The following is a 13,086-nucleotide window of genomic DNA, read 5'->3' on the forward strand; positions in this document are numbered from 1 at the left end:
TGGTTGTATTGATGACATGAAAGACCTAAATTGGTGAAGGTTACTTTTCCATTGTATTCTATAGTCAGAGTTTGCTCCATAGTTTGAAGCATTAAACATCATTTAATTATATAAAACAAATACTTAATATCTTAGTGAGACACTGCAATGCTAGTTTTGAACAAGTTGATATATGAGCTAGTTCTGATGAAGATACAACCTTTGTAGGAGCAATTGGATCAATAGCTGCTACAAGTACACTAACCCTAGTAGCAGCTAGCAGCTATGATCAATAGATTAGTACACTAAACTCTTACCTTGTAATAGTTATTGATCAATAATTATTACAACTTGTAGTAGCTTTAAATCCATAGCTGCTATAACTATTCTAAATTCATAACTTAATAGCAATTATGAATTCATAACTACTATAAATGTTGAAGCAGATATGGACTCTAGCAACAAGGTAATATACGGATACTAAACCCTAAATCATAGATAACTTTGGACCTCATCTAATTACGTAAACCATAAAGGAATGTAAAACCCTAATTAAGAGCTAAGTCGTTGTCGATATTATAATTTGGAGTCTAGAACTTTGACAAACACCAAAGCCTAAATTCTAAACTACAAATTTATATTGACGAACAGGTAGCTAAGGAGATGACAGGTGGTGGAGTTGATATGGACAAGCGAGCAGTAATAGAGAGAATTCGAAGCAGCACGAAGAACTGAACTATGTCCACATTCCAATCTAATTTTTCCTTGAAACAATGAATTAGTTCAAACCCAATCAATTCAGGATTAAATACATTAAATCGATCCGATTTAAGAGTAATATTGTCATTTAGCAAAGGAGGGCTGGTGCGATAGGATATTATTTTGATAATAAATAAAAACATACCCCTTAAATAATTTCAATTTATTTTTTATCTTTTTTTTTTGTTCTTTTACCTCGAGTCAAAACTAATTTTCCAGGAAATGGAAAAATAATAAGCCCGCGTTGTCAATCGGAATATCAGCTTCCGAAAAGACAATCATAAATTGCATGATTTACCTACATATTGTTGATGACTACATGATACTTCTTTAGGATGAAAGAAGTTTAACCTTGTAGATTTACAACACAGTAAACAGAAATATTTTGGGACCGCGTATAGAACCGCTAAAATGATAGATCCAATTTGCATGATTTGGCGTCGCCAATTTCTTCCCAATACATGCTTCCTGAATTACAGAGATCAAGGCAGCCATGACATGACCGCTGCCATAAAATTCCCTCCTAGGTGGCAACTGGCAACCACCACACTTCTAGTTTACAACACACAATATTTTTATTTTCTTTTTTGTGGAGAGAGAGAATGTGCGAGATCTCCCACAATTGGATTGCATTAAACAAAAGCAACTATTCAGCGAGTGGTCAAAGTAACTGCCTGCACATATCTCGTCTCTTTCATACAACCACTTGAGCAGCTGCAAGCCTTGCGATTGGGACCCTGCAAGGAAACAAAAGAATTCAGCAATTATGAATTGTACAATGCTGCAAGAATCTTATATATAATTAATCAACTGGATGGAAGTTCAAAGAAGTTAAACTCATGCTTGGTTTTACTTTTCTCCTTTTCTTTCTATAAGAAAAATGAAATGATCATATTTTGAGAAGAATATTGAGGAAGAACCTGTAAGGAGAACATGAGACATAGTCTAGTCCAACTTTAGCAAAGAAAGCAACAGAAGAGGGCTCTCCACCATGCTCCCCACATATCCCTAGCTGTTAACAGAAAAATGAAAGCATAAGACTCCTGCCTCTTTCGGAAAATATTTTGAAAGTTTTCTGTATTTTAGTGAGCAAGGAACCAACGAGATCCTTGTCAATTCATTTCAAAAGATTTGAAATCAAAGAAGTCTGTATAACATTGTTGATGCATCTTCATAGCTATCAATGGTCAAATAATTCTTTGGCCTCTTGGTGCTGTTACCTTTAAATCAGGTCGAGCTCTTCGGCCTCTTTCAACAGCAACCTTAATTAGCTCGCCTACAGCTTGCTGGTCAAGAACCTGATTCCACACCTGAAGAGATTAGTATCTCATATGCAATGAAACAGTACCGCAGAATAATGGCATCCAACATGCATAGTTGAGTAGTGCTCATGAAAAAAAAACCAAGAAATAAATTGGCAAACCTTCAAAATACTGAAGAGCATAACAAAACAAGTGATGAATAGTTGGAAGTAAACTCATACAATCCTGTGCTTATAACGACAATGAGAATGCTTTGGCAAATTTCTATGCACCCAACAAACACATTTCAAAATGGAGAGTTTGATAATACAATACTTGAAAATAATCTTCTGTTCACTTTAGCTGAAACATTAAACATGATTGAATATCTAGTAGAAACAATGATTAGAGTTAGATATTGTACATAACTGATATTCTTTTAGAAATCTTACCTCAAATGGATCATTTTGGAGGATGCCTGTGGCCAAGTAGATTGGAAGAAATTTTCCAACATCATCCCTACTGTAACCAAATGTCATTTGTGTGAGATCATTTGTTCCGAAAGAAAAGAACTCTGCCTGTTCAGCAATCTGCCAACATAAAAATGGTGCAGTAAGACTATGTGATAACAATAAGAAATAGATTTGAATGCACTTGCAAGTTATTGCCAGAAAATATTGGAAGAAGGTTTGCATCTGCAAGCTAAGAATCACAGAGAAGAAGTTCCTCTATCCGGTTCTCTAATATAATTGTTGTGCATATACATCAGGACTCTGATAATTGACTCATGGGTAACCAAGTGCATGCTTGCTTTAGAATATCTATGAACGGATAGTACCGAACTAATTAAGGAGGAGGATGCTAAAAATAAATGTTTTACCTCATCTGCAATAAGAGCAGCTCTTGGAACCTCAATCATAGTTCCAACCTTGTAGCCTACAGCGGTTCCTGTCTCAGAGAAGACTTTCTTGGCTATCTCCCTGATCAGACTCACTTGATGTTCCAATTCCTAATGCTCAAAGGCCAATGGTTAGAAGTTGCAGAATGAAGTGATTTGATTTCAGCAGCCATAGCAAATGAGAGTCTCAAAATTAGTGTATGATTGAAGAATAATATGCTGTGTTAAGTTATAAAAGATGAAATATTTATGATTCTACTATGGAAGCTCATGTTTAAATGATTAGAAATCAATATCACATGATAAAAATTGCATGTTTATAACACAGCTTTAGTGCACAAAATAATGGTTTAAGCTCGTAAAGGTTGTCAGAGTATTAAGTATTCTTTTGCAAGTCAATGGCAAAATTTCTTAATTAAGCATTATTAAGCAATTTGATGGCAAGGTTTATTCTCACATTCTTCATCATTTTTTACTAATTAAGATTCAATGGCACGATAGTTTGGTATTACATGAATTACTTTAATATGTAAAAAAGAATAAGAAAATTGTCATACCTGAGGTGTTCCAGTCAGAGGTACCATTATCTCTGGAAAAACTGTCACACCTTGATTGGTCATAGATATAGCAGCTTCAAATATAGCACGTGCTTGCATCTCTGTCAACTCTGGGTAGGATATGCCAAGCCTAGAAGAAGAGTTTTTTAGTCCACCATTCAAACAAATTGTAATCAATGCTCATCAGCAATTTGAATAAATTCAATTCATAATTATAGGTTTTGTTTAGCAAATTCAGATCATTTGGTAACCAAGAACCCTAACTCTTTAGGAGTCAAACATCTTGCCATTTAATAACAGTCAGTATTAAATAAACAAACTATAATTGTAGCTATCACAAACTTTAACAAATATTCTTCCATCAATTATTGCAGTTATGGAACTGAACCTGCAACCACGGAAACCAAGCATGGGATTCACTTCAGAAAGGTTCTCCACTCTTGCATAAACTTCGTCTTCTTTTGCACCAGTTGCTGAGACCATTTCACGAACAATTTCCTCAATGTTACCCTCTGGCAAAAACTCATGCAGAGGAGGATCTAACAGCCGGATAGTCACCGGGAACCCTGAAAGCCAGAATAGAGTCAAAAGGATTAGATATATTTATCATTATATGCTTGTTAATCAATGAGCTATAGAAAACTTGATTGTACAGCCACCAAAACTTTTGATTCATGAGTCAAAAGAAATGATGCATATGTTGTATATCAAGCAAAATACAGATGCTATTTCTTTCAAAAAAAGACTAATATTTGAATGATGAAACCAACCATCCATGGCACGAAAGATCCCCTCAAAATCTGATCTCTGATAAGGCAAGAGGAGATTTAACGCCCATTGCCTTTGTTCCTTATTTGGTGCCATTATCATTTGTCGAACAGCCTTCATCCTCTCATCCGAAGCAAAAAACTGTGACAAATGGATGTCATACACATACAATAAAAGGGGGGAAAAGGATTTCTACAAACAAAGTGCATGCAAATATTGTTTATAGCACATAAACTCAACCATTATCTTTAATTTCATCAGTGTAAGAATGAGAATGATGTTAAATTTATAGCCATCTATAGTATAAACCCTACTTAGTAGCATTGACATGAATGTCATCTTGTGGTATTTTAATAGAACAACTGGAATGCACTAATTTATTAATCTAACCATGTGTTCCGTCCGACAAAGCCCAATTCCTTGTGCACCATTGTTTCTTGCTGTTAGTGCATCATCAGGTGTATCAGCATTTGCCATGACCTAGAATGATGTATACAAAAATAGATTAGATTCTTGATAAGAATAATAATGTACAACAGGATGAAAATAACTAATTGTTGTTGTTCTTTCTCCGTCAAATATCATTGCTATTTTCACCCTACACGGAGACCACGAATCACTCAAACCTGATTAATGCCAAGGAAATTGACTCAAAGGTTGTATCAGGTTGAATGGAAGGTACATTTGAAATGTTACTTTTTAGTGGCAACATAAGAACCTTAATCTGTCCTTCAAACTTTTTTCAGAGCATCATAGTATGGCCTTGACATCCATATTACCTTTAGTTGCCTTATCTCATCCACCCAAGACATAAAGGTTTCCAGGTCACCACTGAGAACTGGTGGAGAAAGTGATTGCTTCCCCAAGATTATTTCTCCTGTTGATCCATTAAGTGACAGCCACTCACCTTCTTTCAATATATTACCTCCAACAACAACAACCTAGATGACAAAGAATCAATAACATAAGTTATTTTGTTTTTCAAGTGATATATTAGAAATACAAAAAAGAAAGTGTCCAGTGTGAGTTGTGGTGAACTTCAATCCAGTATATACCATATTCAAGAAATCGTCAGACTATAGAGTACACTCTACACCACATTTAAGAACTTACCTTGTTGGAATCATTTACTCGGATATCAGAGCAACCAGATATACAACATTTTCCCCATCCGCGTGCTACAACAGCGGCATGAGAAGTCATACCACCTCTAGCTGTTAGTATACCTTCAGCTGCATGCATTCCACCAACATCCTCAGGGCTAGTCTCTGTCCTCACCTTCATGCAAAAGTAAAGGCATGTCAAGAAGTAGCTAGACAACAAGAAGAAAAAAGTCTGAGGCCTAATAAATTGCATAATTTGATCTGATTGTGTAAAGTAACAACTAATTTGATTTCTTTCAGAGGAGGTACTAACTTATTTTAACAGAAAGTTGAACAAAACATCCAAAAACAAGGGACTAGTGAAAATGTTGATTTTTCCATTTATCAATAATGTTGGTGCAGGGAGCACCACATATCAAATCTATATTTTGATATACGGCAGAAAAGTTTAAAGTTAGGTTATGTGTAATCTAATGTGTGTATCAAGTATGCAGGTGCTAGAACTTGACAAGGAAAGAAGTTTTGGTAGATCAGGTGATCAAATACCAAGTAAAAAGGAAAAGTCCTAATGGATTAGGTGACCAAACACTAAGCAGTGGAAGGCTTAGTAGGTCAAATGACCAAGTAGTTGAAAAGCCCTAGTGGGTCAAGTGACCAGATACTAGATAGTGAAAGTCTTGATGGATTAGGTGATAAGACGTCAAGCAACGGAAGTCCCAATGGGTTAGCAAGGAGCTGGACTAGACACTTGACACAGTAAGTCCTAAAGGTACTGAATAGGTAAGTTATGAGAAACTTTTTGACACAAAGTGCTGAGGAGTATTTCTTTCTGAGTCGAAAGTAACCTAAATAGTTGGGCGCTAACCTGACTACAAAACCGCCTTGAGTTTCGAAGTGAAGGTGGACAACAGTTGTTGTCCAAATCTTAGAAAATATTTGTGGACTAACTTTGTGGTGCAAGTAGCAATCGGTGATCCAAGAGACCAGAAGAGGTCCGAACAACCCGAATCAGTGATAAGTTTGATCAGATCGAGTCTCGCAAAAAGTTTCGATCTGACCGGACTTCTAGGCGACCAGAATAGGTTTGTGCGATCTTAATGTCTGAGCGACCATAAGTCATCCAAGCGACTAGTCCAGATCTGACGATCCGATGGAAGCGGTCAAGGGATAGAATTGACCTTGCTCCAAGCGACTGAAAGTCGCTGCATCAGTAAGATCCAATCTTTGAGTGGATCAAATCAACAGCCAAGATCAGTAGTCATCAGCAGCTAGGTCAGTAGGATCCAGGCAACCGAAAGTGTTTCTAGGTGACAGTAAATATGTCACGTCAGTAGTCGACAACTCTATAAAAGGAAGGCCAAGGCTCCTATTCCAAACACAGAAATTGTATTACACATTTGAGATCATCCTGTTGTTACGCTGCTCACAAGTGCTCCTTCAAGTTCTAGTGGCAACACCATTCATTAGTTGTTATTTTTATTATTGTTGCCTAATCTATGTTGGTTTATTATTTGAACTATTTAATCCACTTGTCTTGTAAGAGACTTCTCTATCTCCAGAAGATATCTAGAAAGAATAATTTTTAGAGGGAATTCAAGAGTAATCCACCTAACGGATCATATGTCGTGGATGTAGAAACGCTAAAGGGAAGTTGAACCACGTTAAGCATCATGTCTTGTTTGTGTGGCAATTTTTGTGTTCTATTTCCGCTGCAATTTACTTAATTTATTTTCCGCTGCAATTAAATTGAGTACTCTATTTGATTTCCAATTTACTATAATCTTAATAATAATAATAATAATAAACATGCTATTCATAATAAACACGCTATTCCCCCCCCCCCCCCCCCTCTAGCATGCTTGAGATCCTACAGATAATGCTCTACTTTCTACTTAATAGTGCAATTGAACTTCTATATACTAACTCAAGATTGATAAATTTTAGTCTCTGTTTCAATCTTATGCAACAATAAAAATAAATTACCAAAATAACAGCCTTTCCCTGAGTATGCCATGCTTCAGCATCCTCAGCAGTAAAGACAATTTGACCAACTGCAGCTCCTGGTGATGCAGGCAATCCTGTTCCAATCACTTTATCCTTGTAGGCAGATGGATCCTCAAACTAGACAACATAAGAGAAAAATAAAATAAAATCAGCCAACATATATATCTAGAAGTACTTGCACATCATTCAAGCATGGAACTTGTAAAGTTATAAAAGTACATATGCCATGAAAATGTATTTCCTTATTCTTTATCTAGCATACTAGAATTGTCATTGTCTAGGTACCATTTTTTAGATTAGCTCGTTTACAACTGTCCTAATGATAATAACAATAATACTTAAAATCAACCACACAACATTAGCTCATTTTCAACTTTTGATTTAAAAGTATATTCTTATCGATGCACTTATTTGCTCTTATTTTAATAATTACCTGTGGATGAAGAAGCTGGTCGACATGACCAGGCTCCACCATCTTAATAGCAGTACGAGTGTCAACAAGGCCTTCTTTGACCATGTCAACTGCAATCTTTACTGCACCTCTGCCAGTGCGCTTTCCTACTCGGCACTGCAGCATCCAAAGCCTATTCTCCTGGACAGTAAATTCAATATCCTGCGATGGAGGACAAAAAGCACCTTAACACGTCAGCAATTCAACAAAATGAAAGGGCTGATTCCACAAATAGGAGTTGAGCGCTTAGAAACATGTTAACAGACAAGAAGTATTTTTTTTTCAAACTTATTCATAAAATGGAGCAGCCAAATTACATTTAGAAGGAAGCCTCAAGCTTCAAACTATTTGAAAGAGATTTCAATCAAGGAATCTAACCATCATGTCTTTATAATGCCTTTCCAAGATTTCACAGTTCTCAACTAGCTCATCATAAGCTTTTGGGACACACTCCTTCATAGTGTCTATATCTTGCGGTGTTCTGATTCCAGCAACCACATCTTCGCCCTGAAAATTAACTTGACTATTTTAGTGACTCATCATGAACAATAAACAATTTCTAAAATTTAACATTTATACACACACAAATCATAATGGACTTAGGGAACAACAAACAAAAATATAAATCCATCAACTTCCCTCAAAATGAGTTTATTTAGACAACCAAACTTACTGCGGTAATAAGTAATATTGGTTCATTAACTCGATTCATTCAAGAAATAAGCACATGAAGGATTCAATACGAAACAAACCATCTAATTCTAATCGGAAAGAATTAGATAGGCAACGCGAAGGCAAAGGGAAAAGAAGATAAGACATTACTTGAGCATTGTAAAGGAACTCCCCATAGAGCTTCTTCTCGCCGGTGCTCGGGTTTCGCGTGAAAAGAACTCCAGTCCCAGAGGTCTCCCCCATGTTTCCAAACACCATGCACTGCACATTTACCGCAGTCCCCTTGAGACCCTTGATCTGGTTGATGCTCCTGTACTTCCTCGCCCTGGCGCTGTCCCATGAGTCGAACACCGCGATCACCGCAAGATACAACTGCTTCTTCGGATCTGCAAGAGCCCCCAAACTTCCCTTGAGCAAAACCACCGAGTAACCTAAACCTAAAATCGCGCCGCAGCTAAGACGGAAGGTCTTACCGGTGGGGAACTGCTCTCCTTTGGCCTCGACGTAGACGTTCTTGTAGAGGACAACCAACTCCTTCAGATCGCCGGCATCGAGGTCGGTGTCCTGCTCCGCCCCTTTCGCTTTCTTCAGGGCTTCGAGCTTCTCTTCGAACAGAGAGTGGGGAATGCCCATCACCTTCAGAGATATTTATATAATTAATTAATTAATTAATTAATTAGTAAAAATAGTAAACAATGCCTCTTCTATGTCCACATATTTAAGGATAATTGATGTTTTATATAATGGCTCATATTAATGGAAAATAAGTTTATATTGGCCACTTAAATTCAGCTTTTGACAATAACCCTTTATTATTAGTATTTCTTTTTTAAAATTTATCAAAACAACATCCTACTTATAATTTAATTTTTATATATATATATAAATATAAAAGATGCATTTTACTCACCACATCTCCGAACATGTCCAAGAAGCGACGATAAGAGTCATAGGCAAACCTCTCGCCGCCCTTGCTCGCCAGCCCCACCACCACTTCGTCGTTCAACCCCAGATTCAATACGGTGTCCATCATCCCCGGCATCGACACCTTCAATTAATTCATCCATCGTCGACATCAAAATCAAATGAAGAAATAATGAATTGCAGACGATCGTATATACCGCTGCACCGGAGCGGACGGAGACGAGAAGCGGCCGCGAAGGGTCTCCGAACTGTCGGTCGATCTCCGCCTCCATGCCGCTCAGCCCTTCCAGTATCTCCTCCCACAGCCCCGCCGGCAGCCGGCGGCCTCCTCGCTGGTACTCCTGGCACGCCTCCGTCGACACCGTCAGCCCCGGCGGCACCGACAGCCCGACGCTCGCCATCTCCGCCAAGTTCGCCCCTTTCCCTCCCAGCTGCAGTACGCTCGATATATCGGCAAAGCAATTAATTAACTAATTAATTACTAGCTAGAGATTAAAGACGTACCAAGGCCTTCATGCCCTTGTTCCCTTCGCTCTTGCCCTTGCCGAACCGGAAGACTCTCTGAGGGCGGAGATTAGCAGGCGGCATGGCGTCGAGCTAATGGCAGCTTGGGAGGCTTAATTACGTGATTACGACAAAATAATGACGGGGATTAGAGGAAGCGTGGTGGTGCGGGATGCTGCTCAGCATGAGGTGGGTATTTATAGGGGAGATGTGGCTGGAGACGAAGCGTGTCGAGTGGCTGGCGTCGTCATCGGTTCGAGTCTTTTACGTGTGGCAAATTTATTTATTTATTTTTATTTTACTTATTTTATTTATTAATAGGATAATCACACGGAGGTGGTTTTTTTTATCTATTTATTTAGAGAATGTATCGAAAGGAGGAATTCGCAGCCAAGCGTTTTTTTGCTAAATATATAGAATATTTGTAACTGCCTTGCGATTCCAGTTGCAAGTCTTGTCCCCTTCGATGATTCGAAAATCCAACGACAGATTCTGTCGAGTTATATTTGAATGTCTTTGTCCGAAACAAATGCAATGATAGGACATTCAAGTTATCTTAAGGTACCTATGAGTTCAATCTCCAACTACGATATATTTGAAGAAATTTTTCTTCCAATAAGGAATATAAGCATGATACACTCAATGCATGGTGTGCGCTTTCCGATTTATCCTGGTGGTGTGGAAAATGATCCACTTGCCACCCCAAGTGAGTCCATAAGACTGATCAAGATTCATTTTTTTATATTTGAATGTCTTAATCCGAAATAAATAAAAATAAAAAAAAGACATTCTTAATTAGTAAAGTACTTAAAAGGTTAGCCTTTAAAAAGTTTTTTAAAAATATTTTATCATATTTTTTATTACAAAAATATTCTTATTATACCAATTACAGTACAATTGCTAGAATAAATAAACTGATTAAATTTAATAAAAAATTTATATATAGAATACTTTTATATTAACATAAAAATTTATCAGACTTAATTAAAACTATAATGATAATAGTTAATAATTAACTACTATAATATCATTATTATGATTTATAATTTTAATTAAATTTTAATATTATTATTAAGTGCTCTCTTAACCTTGGCTTAAAAACTTGCTTAGTGATGCCCTTTTAATTTTTGCTAAAAAAATTATATTTTTTTGATAAATATTTTTTTGTTTATTTAAATATATAAAGTGATATTTTTTTAATCCACCCACGTGACTGCTGGACACGCTGCTCGAGGACTCGACGTGAATTACCCACAAATTTATCCCGAGCCCCGCCGGACGTGAGCCTTTTGGCCCTACGCCAAATCCGTGGGCGCGTCGAGTAATCCGCCTGGTAAATTCGCGCGGCATATTTCGGAGTGCGTTTTTTCTGTTTTAAACGGCGACGTCGATTTGTTTTTATGGAAAACAATGAGACACAACGTTTCCAATTAAAACGTTATAAATAATAATAATAATAAGTGTAGTTTAGTGACGTCGACTGACAAGAATAATTAATTAATATTCTGACATTATTCATTTTGTAATCGCTGTTTGGCAGTTGGCACCGGGCAGGGTGGCAGCGGCATGGGACGGCCGACACATGGCACGTGTTTTCAGCACAAGTGTAATTGATTAGCAAATAACTATTTTTGTTTATCTCTCTTTTTAATATTTCATTTCCTTGGCTCTACTCTCAGTTTTATTCGGTTTATGTTTTTATAAAATATCAAAGGGCATAGTTAATTTTTTATAACATTAAAAAAATATAGTTTAGTATTTGCTAAAGAGTGCTTCTATTTCTTAAAATATTCCTCTATCATTTATCTAAAAATAAATTGTTGGTGTCCCGATTAATTTTAATGTGATCAACCAGGTTAAATTAGGTTCTATGTTATTTCAATCTCTCTGCTAAGTGTGTAGGAACTTAGGCATAGAAGAAGTCGAGCGTAAGACATAGTGGACGAAAAGGATTGCACAGGGAAGTAAGCCGACAGACTCGGTGCAATTTGAAGGACGCGGAAGCTACGGAAAAGTACGTTGGTGGAGCGAAAAGGACATGCACGACGTCCGATGGACGAGAAGTCAGGAGGAAGCACGCTCGAGAGCCGAAAGGCCAGAGTCGGATTCGGGTGAGCCTAACTCCGATTGGCCATAAATCACCCAACCGACGATTCTATAAAAAAATAAACAAAAGGCAAAACTATTGACTTTTGATCATTGACTTTTGACCGTTGACTTTTGACCAGAATAGAAGACTTAGACTTCAATCTTTTGGACGCAGCTTTTGAAAAAAAAGAAAAGAAAAGATTTATCTTTTATTATATAAAGGATAAATATTTAATTTTTATTAAAGATAATTATCTTTATTTTTTATTGAAGATACAATTTATTCTTATTTAATATTAAAGTCTATCTCCGATCAATAGTTAGGATTACATCAACAGATCATCGGTCAAAAAAAATTCATCTACGATCAATGATCCAAATTTATTCTCTTAAGCTAGCTATAAATATTATATAACTAACTCCTTAGACCTAGTCAATGCCTACATGCGACTGATCTACTAGTCAACTAGATTTCACATCAATCAACTGCTTCAATCCATAAACCTTAACTTACCATAACTTTAGAATTTTGATTTATTAGTCAATTATCTATTTCATCAATTTAGTCCACTAGTCAAACTCCAAATCCTAAATCACTTCCAAGCAATGGATTTCCCAATCACCAATTGATTGTTCTCTATTACTGGTAGATTGTTGACCCTAAATATGATCACTTCTAAGGTTGGAGCCGTCCATGTTGAGTTCTACCCTCGTTCCCATAAATACAGATCACTTAACACTCAACTAACCAAAGTCTTACTCTTTGCATATATCTTGACTTTGCACTCGACGATCTACCGTCATGTCATATGCCCCTGGATACACTCAAGCTCTTAGCTCGTCCATGTGTCATCCTTCGTGTCTCTTGCTGAATTATATAGTTTGTCTCTATCAATTGTCTCCCTTGCTACCTCGATGTTCATTGTCTTATGATCCATCGATTAGCCTCATGTGACTTTCTCTAAACAAATGGCGATGCTCATTTGATATATATGGCAAGACCTTCAGTACGATGACATGGATTATATCTCTTTAAAATTATCCACCTGGGCATCCGATCCCTTTTAGATGAATCACCTCACGTCGTTTGGATGGTCGTCGCTAATGTTGAAATAAGGTTGTTATTAGTCATCAAGAT

The 13,086-nt window shown here is 36.9% G+C and overlaps 1 protein-coding gene across 1 annotated transcript; it reads right to left on the reverse strand.

The window, feature by feature from the left end:
* Nucleotides 1-1,190: 1,190 nt before the first annotated feature.
* LOC141828204 (pyruvate, phosphate dikinase 2-like) lies at nt 1,191-10,017 on the reverse strand. Its single transcript, XM_074715582.1, has 19 exons — nt 9,861-10,017; nt 9,554-9,787; nt 9,343-9,480; nt 8,906-9,068; nt 8,583-8,818; nt 8,139-8,267; nt 7,743-7,922; nt 7,289-7,426; nt 5,316-5,480; nt 4,982-5,143; nt 4,593-4,682; nt 4,205-4,343; nt 3,823-4,000; nt 3,435-3,564; nt 2,860-2,988; nt 2,432-2,569; nt 1,959-2,036; nt 1,659-1,750; nt 1,191-1,475 (listed from the first exon to the last, which is right to left on the reverse strand). The coding sequence occupies exons 1-19, from the start codon at nt 9,942-9,944 to the stop codon at nt 1,433-1,435; spliced, it is 2,646 nt and encodes an 881-aa protein (XP_074571683.1). The 5' UTR covers nt 9,945-10,017; the 3' UTR covers nt 1,191-1,432.
* Between the last annotated feature and the right edge of the window lie 3,069 nt (nt 10,018-13,086).

Source organism: Curcuma longa, chromosome 4 (assembly GCF_044706935.1).
Source record: "Curcuma longa cultivar G26 ecotype Majalengka, Jawa Barat chromosome 4, ITB_CL_G26_1.1, whole genome shotgun sequence".
NCBI lineage: Eukaryota > Viridiplantae > Streptophyta > Magnoliopsida > Zingiberales > Zingiberaceae > Curcuma > Curcuma longa.

What these genes read in the sequence shown, in the direction of transcription:
- LOC141828204 (XM_074715582.1), bottom strand. Translation starts at nt 9,944, where the DNA reads ATGCCGCCTGCTAATCTCCGCCCTCAGAGAGTCTTCCGGTTCGGCAAG. An exon ending in CTTGGTTTCCGTGGTTGCAG is followed by an intron (nt 3,565 to 3,822) that starts GTTCAGTTCCAT and finishes CTCTTCTTCTAG; the next exon opens with GCTTGGCATATCCTACCCAG. An exon ending in TCCAAAATGATCCATTTGAG is followed by an intron (nt 2,037 to 2,431) that starts GTAAGATTTCTA and finishes GTGTGGAATCAG; the next exon opens with GTTCTTGACCAGCAAGCTGT.